The following is a 12,419-nucleotide window of genomic DNA, read 5'->3' as shown; positions in this document are numbered from 1 at the left end:
GTCCTTTCTTCTCCCATTAAAATCTAACTCTGGGTTTTGCTTCCACGCGCTTACTCTCTTCTGTGCCCCACCAGCTTGAGGGGTTCGCGGGAGGAAGCGGTTCGGCTAGTCCCTCTCCCAGCCCTGTTTGCACAAAGGCTGGAGTGCATGACTTATGGGCTGTGAGCGCCAGACAGAAAGGAAGGACCCGGCCTCAGCTGTTTGCTCAGCCGGCAGAGCAGCCGGTGGCCTGGCCGGCCAGGCAGGAATCAAGGTCAAACCGTCTTGAGCCACATGCCTGCCTCGTTACAACGAGTGGCCGAAAAGCAGGAGATGTACCAGGATCAGACACCCGATGCCAGAAGCTGTTCCTGCTGCAAGACCCTCCAGTGGAGGCCGTGGGCCTCCCTGGGCAGGTCTGCTTCTCGTTGCCCCTGCCCACCAGGGCATGCGTTGTGCTGCTTACAGGCTCCCAGCAAGGGCTCTGCATGCACTTCAGATTTAAAGCTATTTCACAGCCCGGGGGCTGCAGCGGGCGTTTCATCAGTGCAGGGCGGGAGCTTGGGCACCCAGGCGCTGTCTGGAGTGGATTTGCCCCATGGCTTGTGGCACGATGCTTGCTCTCTCTTAAAACTGGCTTCTTCTTGGCCCAGCGGAAATGCAGCAGCTCCATGAGATTTCATTCAGTACCATGACTTACCCAGTCGTCACCAGGTGACTGGTCATCGTTCCCTGGCAGCGAGGGGGCAGACAATAAAGGAGGGCATGGGGGACCATGATGCCTGAAGGGTTGAGGCCATGGAGAGAGAAGCTTTTTCTGTGGAACTAGGGGTTGATTTTAGGGGTGCTTTACCACCGGGCTGCACCCCCAGCCCTTTTTAATCTCTTATTTTGAGACAGGGCTCAATAGCTGAGGCTGACCCAGAACATGCAGTCCTCCTGCCCCGGCCTCCTGAGTCACTGGATGGCAGGTGTGTGCCCACACACCCAGCAGGCGAACAGAAAACTGACATCCTGAGTAACAAATCAAACTTTCCGACTATTAGAAGTCCAGATAATCCTCTCTTTGTGTGTGAAACCACCATCACAAACTCTTGTAGAAGGAGGAAATAGACGAGGACTCAGGTTAATTCCAAATGGCAGGGCATTTGGAATTCAAAATGAAGTTTTTCTTTAAAAAAAAAATGCAAGTCTGTGATCCTTCCAGGTCTTCATTATCCACTTAGGGTTCCAGGAGGAACGTCCGATCTTCACCAAGCAGCAGACGGCAGGTCGTGGCTGAGCACTGCGCGTGTGTCATGACTGATTTCTACGCCTCTGGCCAGAAGTTCACCTGGGCAAACCCGAGCCTGTCAGCACGGGGGAGAAGGAAAGTCAGAGGTGTTGTGAGCAGACCATCCTGGGACGGATGCCCTTCTAGATTAGCGTCTCCTCGCTGTTAACAGGCTGAAGAGGCTGGCATGAGCCACATTGCCCAGGGCTTTGCGGTGGGAAATGTTCCTGGCCTTCAGTGAACTAATCTTTTTTTACATTGCTGGAATTCCCTACTGCCTGGAGCCAGATGAGTTCAGGAGCAGGCACAAAGGACTTGCTGTTCCTTGTCATAAAGGGACAGGGCTCGTGTTATTGAAAGGCAGCGACCTGCCGGTTTTTCTAAGCAGCACCATCTTGACCTGCCGTCCTGACGGTTTGAACTCCTCCTTGCTCCTTCCACTCTCAGCCTGTGACCACGGAGCTCAGGAGAAGCCACTTCGCACTTTCCACATCAGTGCGAAACAAAATATGGTGTGGTCGGAAAAAAATTGGATTACAAAATGTCACCTGGAGACCAGTCCGTCCTGTCTGCAGGTGTATAATTAAGCTTGAGCCACACCGATAATCAATCTGCTTGTTAAACCCTGCAGAGTCAGTGGGAGGAGAGCTCCGGGCCTGAGTGGATCGGAAGAAAGAACCTGTTCTGCACTCCCGCTGGCCAGCTGGCTGAGCTGGGCTATCCCTCCGCCTTTCTGAGCCTTCATTTTCTCCTCTTAAAGTCAAAGAGTCCTCTTGCCGTCTGGCAGTGGAGACCCCGTGGGTCAGGGGAGCTTTCGTTTGGCAGACACCCTGTATCCGCCCTGCAGTTTGCAGCAGGAGTTCTGCAGGGTGCCGAGTTTTCTTCTCTTCCTGCGCTCAGTCCCAGCCATCCCTGAGAAGGACCTTCTGAAATCTGGCTGAGAGTCGCAGAAGAAGGTGCAAAGCCCCAGTCCAAGGCAAACCCCTTCATCGTCCCGGAAGTCGCCAGGTCTAGTGGCGAGGGAGGCTGGGAACCATGGTCTCCAGCCAGGTGGCCGTGGCCGTGGCTGGAGCTCAAGGTGCCGTCGCACTGGAAGGTAGTACAGAAGCAGGCCCCGTGGGAGGAAGGTCACCCTGTCACACCCTGTGTGTTCCCTCTGAAGACTGTCCCTGTTGGAAGCAGACAGGACGGAGGGTCAGCACGGAACCGGAAGGGACATCTAGAGCATTCAGGAAAGGACCCCTGACCTGAAGGCCAAGATGCCCCCAAGAATGAGTGCCTCATCCTAGTGGGGGAACAGGATGTTGATGTGAAGGATTCAGCGCGACCTAGGAAAGGAGGGGAGGCCCCCACAGCTGGAGCTCACAGGGTCAGAGGCTGGTCTGCTGGTTCCTCCTGCTTCCATCTAGTGCATATTTTGTTTGGGTTGGTTTGGTTTTGGTACTGGGGCTTGAACCCAGGGTGCTTTACCACTGAGCTACACCCCCAACCCTTTTTATTTCTTATTTTAAGATAAGATCGTGCTAAGTTGCCAATGCTGGCCTGGAACTTGTGATCCTCCCGCTTCAGCCTCCCAAGTCTGAGGGCTTGCGGGCCTGTGCCATCATGCCCCACTGGCTTGGGGTTTGGTTCAGTTTGGTTTGGTTTGATAGCAGGGTTTCTGTGATAAGCTAAAGATAGCCAATTCATCTTCTAGCGCAAACAACTCTCTAACAATAGAGCTTAATATACTTGATTTTGTATTTTTCCAAGAAAAGCATTTACGGAGCCAGTTGCTTGTGCAAGGGCCTCCGCTAGCATTTTATTTTCTTTATCTCATCTAATGAAAAGTCACAGTCCTGGCCGTCGAGGACTTGCCAGTCCATCTGGGAAGAAAGAGTATATTCAACACTGAGATTTGATTGAAGATATTTAATAAACAGGCCAGATAGCAAGGCGTGGGCCGGACCAGGCGGTGGACGCCCCAAGCCACACAGCAGCCCCGACAGCAGCTCACGCCTGCAGCCAGCGCTTGGCTGCAAGGATCGGCAGGAAGTGGTTAGCGCGTCCTGGAAGTTGGAGATTTGGCCACAGAGGAACCTGGGTGAGCGCTTCCTTTCAGAAGTTAGATCTTTGTGTCGCACACTTCCGAAGGCCCAGAACTCTTCATCTCAGTGTTTCTGCCACGCGCTCTTCTCCTTGCACTTAAGATGCGATCCCTTCTGTGCCCAGGGCTCTGAGATCACATCCACGAAGAGCTTCCATCCGAGAGCGTGTGCTCTGGGCGATGCTGGCCATGCCGGCAGGGGACCCGTGCTCTGAGGAAGCCTTCGGAACAGCCGACCGTCAAAGGAAAAGGGGCTCCAGCGTTCCTTGTCTAGAGCTTGGCTGAGTGTCTGAGTGTCGTCTTCATGGACACGTGCAGCGGCCAGAGCCTGGCGGGCCACGCCTGCGCCCTCCTGAGTTGGGGCTCAGCCTTGGACCCACTGGGTTCGCCCTTGGGATGGTTCTAAGCCCTTCAGTGTCCAGCAGCGCCCCCACCCAAGGTGATGGCCAGAACCGGTCTTCAGGTCTCACCAGATGTCCAGGGTGGTGGTCACAGGGGTGGGACTCAGAACCCCTGCTCGGAGTCCCATCCCACAGACGGCTGCTGGGAGCCTCTGTCCTCTCTACCCGAGGCTTAGCTGGCACTCAGTTTTCCCCTCTTCTTCTACTTTTTCTTTCATTAAGTACATAACCCATCCCAGCTTCTCCCCAGTGTGCTGCAGGGTCACCCTGGACAGATGGACGGATTTGTCGTTGCAGTGCTGGGGTTGGAAACCAGGGCCGCAGGCACCCAAGACAAGCACCTACCAGCCAGCTACCCCCCAGCCCTTTCTTATTCTGAGACAGCACCTTGCTCCGCTGCCCAAGCTGGCCTGGAACTGGGATCCTCCTGCCTCAGCCTCCCCGGCTGCTGAGAGAGCAGGCTGGTTTTCACAGCCTGGCGCTGCCTGCGTGAGAGCCCCAGACCCGCCCTCTTGACTGGGTGGGTGGCCTCCCGTCGAGTCATTGGGACCCTCCATGGGATGAGGCACGGGTCAGATGGTAGGTGGCCCCGGCATGCTAGGGGCACGTCAGACACATCCGTGTGAACCGTGCCTGTTTGACGCCGCACTGCGGAGTCCGCCAGCCTGCGCCCTCCTCAAGGGCGGAGACCTGGTCCCTCATAGAAACCTCTGATGGACGGGACAGAGGGCGGGAAGGAAGCAAGGTCCACGGGGCTCTGCAGCCCCTGCTCCTGCCAAAGCCATCCTTTGTGGTACTCCAGAAGGTACCGACAGGGCATTTACTCAGCAGTTGCAACCTTTTTAAATGCAAAAAGAATAAAAAGTACATGACTTTTGCTTCAGGTCAGAGCAGGGGATTACCCTGTGTGAGTCATTGTTGGGTGTCCTGTCTCTGTGACAAATTTAGTCATTTCCAGGTGAATTTGCAGGTAAATGATTAACCTGTAACGCTAATGCAATTAACAACAGGCTCTGTGACACCTTCCCCGTCCCTGCTTAGAGTCCAGCCCAGGGGCAGCATCCGCTTTCAGTTCATCAAGATTAAAGGGACAGCTTGGTCCTTTCCGTCTGAGTTCTCCCTGGGTCTCTTGAGACCGCCTGCCCGGGGCAGGTCCGTACCTGTGTTCTGTGTACACGGGGGCTCGGCCCTCGGCCCTGGAGCTCCGAGGCCACTGTGTCTGCCCGTGGCGTGTGCCCAGCCTCCCCGCCCCTCATCTGTGATCTGGAGGTCCGGCACAGCGGGCAGATTTCCTACCTACAGGGTGTATCAGGAAGTCTCCCACGAAACCAGCGGATGTGGGGCCTGAAACTCACAGGGTCGCGGCCTGAGTGACACAGCTCTGTCAACAGAACCGCTCAGCAGTTCCTGGTGGAGACAGCTGTGGGGGCCAGATAGCTGCCTCTGGTTCCACCTCTGCCCCCAGCTGCCCTTTAGTAACGTGAGAGAAGGGACTGAGAGTCACTGTCAACAAACAGCCCCGCTGCTTGCTCTGCGTGCCAGCCAGGCCCTGCCGCCACAGCTCCCTGATGTCACCACCTGGAAGCAGGCATCACTAGCTCCATTTCACAGAAGGCAAACCGAGGCTCTGGACAGAATAGCAACTTGCCCAGCGGCACAACTAACTTGAAGCAGCGGAGCCAGAGGTCACCTGGCCTTCTGGCTTGGTTGTGCTCCACCTGGCCCCGCCCCCAGGGAAGGGACTGTTCTCTATCGGGCAACAGATCGGGACCTCACAGGCAGAAGGTGCTCAAAAATACCTGTGGATGGGAAAGGAATGTTCCAAAAGCAGCCGAAGTTCACATTCCTGTTCCCTCCAAGCCCCTCGGCTCTTCTTCAGAGTTACCCCCACCCTCAGGTTTGATAGCTTCTGATATTTAGGAACCAAGACATTTCAAGGAAAAAGATTGAAAAAAGAACTGGCTTATATGCAGCGAGTTAGATAAAAAGTGCTGCTACCGCAGCCGCAGATGTTGATCAGAACCACAGTGGTAAAGTCTGAAACGTCCCTTAAGGGACTTCCTGGCGGTTGGGGGTGGAGCTCACGCTTGTAGAGAATCCTTAGGCTCCGTGTAGAGGAGGCTCTACCCTCCTGCCCAACGGCAGCCACTGCCGGCAATTCAGCCTGTGCTCTTCCAGTTCCTTTGGTGCCACTGCAGGCTCCAGACGCTCTCTGAAGTCCCACTGCTTGCACTTCGCAGGTTCCTGCCGGGGAGGTGCCTGGCGTCTCTGAGACCTAGCCTCCCGTCTCCTCCCCCTGGCTTCTTTTGCAAACCGGCTGCCATCTCATTATTTCGTCTCTCTGAGCTGAGGCCCCTCGCAGGCCGCTCAGCAGGGCTCAGAGGCGTGGGCTGCCGCAGGGCTGGGGGGCGTGGAGGCTGGCGTTTCCCTTTTGAAAGCGATAAGAGGGGGAGGTGGTGGCTTCCTGGACCGGGTTTCCAGCGCAGCCCTGGCTTTCCTGTGTGGGAATGGAGGCAGAGGAAAGCACAGCTGAGCGGCTCTGCCCCTTCCTGTGGAACCTGTTCCTGCGCAGAGCAGAGTGAGCCACCGCCGAAGCTGCCTCGGGGCCGGCTGGGGTGGCTTCTGCCCCAACCCAAGCAGCAGCAGCACTGCCCGGCCGTGTCCCCGGAGTCCGGGGCGCCCTGTTCCAGGAGAGCCTGTCTTCCTGGGATCTGCAGGGAGCACTGCACCGCCCGCCCCGCGGGAGGGAGTGGACTGGGGAGTGTCACCCCCGAGCTGCTGATGTCAGTCGTAAGAGCCGTGGGAGGCCAGGCTTGTGAAACCCAGTCACACCTGGGTCTCAGGAAGCCGGCTTCAGAACCGCGGAGCCACCGGCGGGAGGGGACCAGGAGGGGACGCCGGTCTTCCCGGGCACTTCTCTTCCACTTTCGGGACTTCTGGATCTAAAGAAAGGGAAGCTGGTGCGTAGCTCTGCGCCTTCAGGCGCTCTGGCCCGGGAGTGCGGTAGGGGCTGAAGGCAGAGGGCGTGCGGATGGGGCCCGGCCCTCCCGCCCCGGCGGCTCCCACAGCTCGGCTGCCCCTTCTCTGGGCTCGCGGGTTTGTGAGGAGCCTGGGTCTCTCTGCGGGTGTGCGGCCCGGATGCTTACCATGTGGACAATTGGGATGTTCTTTGAGAGACTTTGACACAGTGTCAGAGCGCAGCCCAAGCCGAGCCGGGATGGGACAGAGGGGAATGGCCGTGGGCTCTTGCCTGTCCTGGACAGCGGGGCGGGAGGAGGACTCTCACGAGAGGCTGGGGAAGCGCAGGCTAGTGCACGGCCTCCATGGAAGGAAGGACTTGGGACTGGCCCAGAAAACCAGCGGGGCAGGCTCTGTTCTGCCGTGGCCTGCCTTGGCCGGGTGACCTGGAGTTCCCGGGCACATTTCTGTTAAAGTTTTCCTTGCCCCGCCGACCGGCAGATCAGTGCGTCCAGCCCCAGAGCGCCAGCAGTGGGAAGCAGGTGGGAAGCCAATGCCACACACGAGGCTCGCCCAGCACCCAGGGGCGGCGCACGGCCACCCCACCCGTCCCTGCCCGGTGCCCTTCGTGGTCCTGGGGGACTGGCTGGGGGAGAGGCTGCCGCAGGCACTTGCGTGCGGGGTTCTCTTTACTTTCACTTCGTGTGCAGCTGGGATTTAACTGTGGTCTTCCTGAAACAGCCCCGTGAGTGCTTTCCACTAACACGGAGACCACTGGGCTGCTTACTGGAATCCGTGCAGGCTTCCCCGGCAGGAAGCTGAGTCAGAGGAAGGACAGTAGGATGCTCCCCACGGCCGCTTGGTTTTACGGTTCAGGGAAGGTTTACTGGAGAGGTGAAGTTGAGTAGGTGACCATAAAGTGGTTTCAGGTACCAGTGGCTCTGTGAGAAGATGAGTCACACGCTTAGACACCTTATCAGTGCGCCTTCGGGGGACTGTAAGATCATTTGATGACCAAGCTGACCTAGAAGCTCAGTAAAAGTAAAAATAGCTAAAGCTGTGTGGTTGTTCTGTGTTCTTGATTTTTTTAGTTGTTCCAATGGAAGCAGCTGGAGAACTTGTATTTCCGTGAGAAGAAGTTTGCTGTGGAGGTTCATGATCCACGAAGGTAAGGCCAGGACATGCTTCTGTGGTCCTAGTGATCTTGCAAATAGGGCCGCTGTGGACACCTGGACCCAGGTGAATACAGCCTTCACGCTGGTCCTTGGAGTGCCCGTGACCGACAGGAGCTGCCAGCTCTCCCGGGGCCGCTGGCCGGCTAGCGCCGTCTGCAGTGTGGGTCTGGTGCCTCCACGTCCTCACCAGCACCTGTCCCGTCTGTGTGCGTGCACGTGGGCGTGCGAGCCGCAGCCTTCCTGGAGGTGTGCAGCGGTTGTCTCCTGCTGTTTTGACCTGCATTTGCCTCAGGACTAATGACACCCAAGCCTCTCCTGCTGGGCTTGTTGGCCATTTGCGTAACTACTTTAGAGATCAGATCCTTTGCTCGTTTTGAGTTTTGGCATTTATGGTCATTAAGAAAAAAAAAGCAGTGGTCAAGTTATGCACGTGAGAGGATGTAGGTTCTGCACGCTTCCAGAGGTGCACCACTTCAGTGGTGGCTTTTGAATACCCAGACGACAGTCCTGGATGTTGGGGGTCAGAGGGACAGGAGGAAGCAGCTGTGACAAAAGGCCCTGAGGAGATAAGCCACAGTCCTTAGAGAACTCGGCCCCCTGGCACCGCCTGCCTCCTTCCATCCTTCCCCCTCCCGCCCACCCAGCTGCCCTGCTCTCTGCTCCCGGCTCTCCTACCCCCTCCTTTCCTCTGCTGTGCACACGGCACTCTAAGCCAACCTTGCACGTGCAGACCCCCCGCTGCTTCCATGATGTTCATACTCGGGTACCGTCAGTTGCCAAAACACCTCCATCTAAGCTGCTCTTTCTCCACCTTGAGACGGGTGCTTCCCACACGTGTGGGTTGCTATGTCTTTAAACACCACCTTTAAAACCAGACCAGGTGCTTGCTATTGTGATCCCAGCTATTCATGAGGCTGAGGCAGGAGGATAGCAACTTCGAGGCCAGCCTCGGCAACTTAGTGAGACCCTATCTCAAAAAAAAAAAAAAAATCACTTTTATTCTGTACCACTTGAGATGGCCACACGTCTTTATGGTTTCTCGTTTGACTCGTTCCTTATGCACATTTGAAGGTGTGCACAGCGTTTCCTTTGCAGGAAGATGTTACCTGGTCCCAGTAGTTTTGTCCTGAGAGGAGAAAGTCTGAAGCGTGGCCCCATCGGCCTGGGTGCACCAGGGCAGCTGAGGGGAGGGCGTTTGTTCTGGGCACACTTGGCGTGGTTCTGGCCCAGAGGCGAATAACTCGAGTGCTTTCTTTAATCCTCCAGGATTTCGGTGTCTAGAAGGACCTTTGGGCAGAGCGGCCTCTTTGTGCAAACCTGGTATGCGAACTCCTCTCTCATCAAGTCCATCTGGGTCATGGCCATTAGTCAGCATCAGTTCTACCTGGACCGCAAGCAGAGCAAAGTGAGTGATGAGCGGTGGTTCTCTGGGCACGCGGCCGTCCCTCCTGCTGTGTTTCAGAAAGGAAGCTTTCTCACAAAACCTGCCCACACCTGTGCCCCTCTTCTTCTGGTTGACTTTTTGTTTTTGTTTTTGTTTTTTTCACTTGTATTTATTTATTCATTTTCATTAACTTTTTTTTGACAGTGATAAATATTTGTTTGAAATTCTTTTCATACATGTCTACAGGGTAATAATGCCTGTCTCACAATCCCCTGTCCTTCCCCTCCCCACCCCCCCACCCCTCCCTCACTCTCCTCTGCACAAAGTTCCTTCTTGCTTCCCCCCACCCCACCCCCCACAATGGATCAGCATCCGCTTATCAGGGAAAACATTCGGCCTTTGGTTTTTTTGGGATTGGCTTATTTCACTTAGCATGATCTTCTCCAGCTCCATCCTTTTCCTCACTCCTGTTTTAGCCTATAATATGTCACTTAAAAGGTGGGAGATGCAGGTGTATATAGATACATAGAAATCTGCTTTTAAAGTGGTAAGCTCAGCACCAATGCCTGTGTATACGCATTGGTGAGATCGCTTGCGACGTTTTAAAGTTAGTAGCTAAACCATGCCTCTGACATCCACATATTTATTAAAACATTGTTATCATATGGTCACTTAATCATTTTTTTTTCATAGAAACAATGCTCTCATTCATATCAAGGGAGTTTTTAGAATAAATATATCGATCCCACACTTAACTAATCATGGTGTCTCATGGGGACAAATGCAAAGCTCCCCAGGGAGACTGCTTCCAAAATGACTTCAAAATCAATCAGCCTAGGAATTCTGACATTATGTAAGAAATTAACAAACAATTGCATTTAATGAAATACCTCCTTTCCTAGATTAGAAAGAATGAGGATCTTTGTCCACCAACAGTTTTTTTATTTGTTTTTCGTCTTAGGTATTTGCTGCTGCCTCATTTGTAAAGAATATGTAACATTTTTAGAGCAGATTTAAAAAATAGGTTCATTTCTGTTGCTTTTGCTTTTTTTCCTTATTCCTTTTCTCGCCTCTAATAAGCAATCACCTTTTCTGGAAGGAAGGTGAAGTTCATAGTCACTTCTGGCAAATAGTGTCTACCCCTTCTGATGTGTTGGCCATTTGGGTTCTAGACCAGTAACTGTTTTCTCCTTTCCTCTTATTGCCTCTTGATTCCTTTCACTGGATGCATGCTGAATTTTCCAGATTGATTTTCTGTGTCGGTCATTTTAGTGACCACAATTAATTGCATTATTCTGCCTTTGCGTTGTATACCTTGTAGGCAAAAATTCCTTCAGCCAGGAGTTTAGACGATATTGCAATGGATTTGACAGAGACTGGAACACAAAGGGTATCCAAGCTGGTGACCCTGGAGGCAAAGGGTCAGTTCATCATGGCCAGCAATGGCAGCCTAATATCCTCAGGTAAGACTTAGGATCGGAAAACACACAAACCATCTTTATTCTTTGAAACTTTTTTTTTGGGGGGGAGGGGTGATTATGAACCATTTTTAAGTGTATGTTTTAACCTATTATCATGGAAACAAAGCATATCTGAACTGACCATGTGTTGACAGTTTTGAATGTAATTTTACAACTGATTTTTAGGAGAGTATAAACAAAGTTAAATTATAAATAGGCTGTGTAAGTAAGATTAGGTGCAAAGAAATGCCTTACCCAGCAGCGGCTTGAAAGGACATTTTCTTCCCATAAATTTCATCACCTTCTTACTATGTAGTTTTCTATAGAGAACATTGGCTAGTTCTCCTATAACATAAAAAGCTGTGCAAACACCACCACGGGCAAAGCGCAACGGCTGCCCAGGCCCCCCGTCAGTGGAGAGCCTGCGATCTCCTAGCACTAAGGATGCGGGATGCTTTTCCCACATGAATCCCATTGTGGCTTTGAATCCAAAGCACAGGCTTCCAAGGCAGAGAGCGATCCTTGGGTCTGCCTGCTGGCTTCCAGAGGAGCATGGGAAGTGTCCCTGCAGGAATGCCCTCCCTAGCTCTGCCTAGGAGAGGACTCCGGGCGTGTCCAAAACCTGAAGCTTCAGAATGCCTGAGCCGACCTGCACCGAGCTCTGAACCAGAGGGTTGGTGAAATGCTCTCCCCTTTCCTCTTTGGCTGTCTGAACAAGGAGGAAAGGCGTAAGCCCCGCTTGCTTGTGAGCCCTTTGCCCGTCAGGAGGGAGGTAACGTGCCTCCCTCGCTGCCCCCTCCGCCCAGGTTCTCAAGACTCGGAAGCCAGTGAGGAGCAGAAGCGGGAGAAGATCCTGGAGCTCAAGAAGAAGGAGAAGCTGCTGCAGGAGAAGCTCCTGAAGAAGGTGGAGGAGCTGAGGAAGATCTGCCTGCGCGAGGCTGTGAGTGCCCACTCTGGGGCTCTGGGCTGGGGTGGCGCCTGCAGCCTCTGCCCTGGCCAGCTCGGACCCTGTGCTGTTTTACAGGAGCTCACGGGCAAAGTGCCCAAGGAGTACCCCCTGAACGTAGGCGAGAAGCCTCCCCAGGTCCGGAGGCGTGTGGGCACCGCCTTCAAGCTGGATGACAACTTGCTGCCCAGCGAGGAGGTAGGAGCCGCAGCCAGCGTCAGAGGGAGGGCAGGCCGGGGAGGAGGCTCTGCGGTTCCTTCCCCTGGACTAGCATGTGTGAGGCTCTGCACTGCATACAAATAAATAAAGGTCCAGGGACAACTAAATATTTTTAAGAAATAAATTGAGAAATAGTTTTATAAAAATTTAGAATCATTCTGTTGCTTAAAACTAAGCTTTGGCAAATAGTTTAATCTCTCTAAAGTCTCGTTTCTCAGGACTCAGTCTCTTCATTTATAAAATGGAAATAATGATGGCTCGTCCCTCTGAGGGATGCAGCGAGCATTAAATGAGATAATACATGCACAGCACTCGGTATCATTAAGTTAAAAGATGCTGTTAGTTACTAGAGTGCAAGTCATCAACCAATATGTCCCTACCCATCTTTCTTGTAGAAATTGAACCATCCTAGCTTTAGACACCAGTGGCTGTTTCTGTTAATAATAGGGGTGAGCTTTGCTATTATTCAGTGCTTGCCTAGGTACCCTGCTCTGGGCTCAGCAGTACACATACATTATCTCATTTACTCTTCACATTT

General features: G+C 53.6%; 1 protein-coding gene across 4 annotated transcripts in view; it reads left to right on the top strand.

Annotated features, from left to right (window-relative positions):
• Positions 1–12,419, top strand: part of Frmd4b (FERM domain containing 4B) — a 248,651-nt gene that overhangs the window by 213,485 nt on the left and 22,747 nt on the right. For all 4 annotated transcript variants that reach the window (XM_047534882.1, XM_047534880.1, XM_047534881.1 and 1 more), the window contains 5 exons: positions 7,789–7,865; positions 9,139–9,277; positions 10,578–10,719; positions 11,523–11,656; positions 11,741–11,860. In XM_047534882.1, coding sequence (XP_047390838.1) covers positions 7,789–7,865; positions 9,139–9,277; positions 10,578–10,719; positions 11,523–11,656; positions 11,741–11,860 — 612 coding nt within the window. The remainder of the gene's footprint in view (positions 1–7,788; positions 7,866–9,138; positions 9,278–10,577; positions 10,720–11,522; positions 11,657–11,740; positions 11,861–12,419) is intronic.

Source organism: Sciurus carolinensis, chromosome 19 (genome assembly GCF_902686445.1).
Source record: "Sciurus carolinensis chromosome 19, mSciCar1.2, whole genome shotgun sequence".
Taxonomy (NCBI): Eukaryota; Metazoa; Chordata; class Mammalia; order Rodentia; family Sciuridae; genus Sciurus; species Sciurus carolinensis.
The sequence above is the reverse complement of the archived record's forward strand: the minus strand, read 5'-3'. Positions and strand labels throughout refer to the sequence as shown.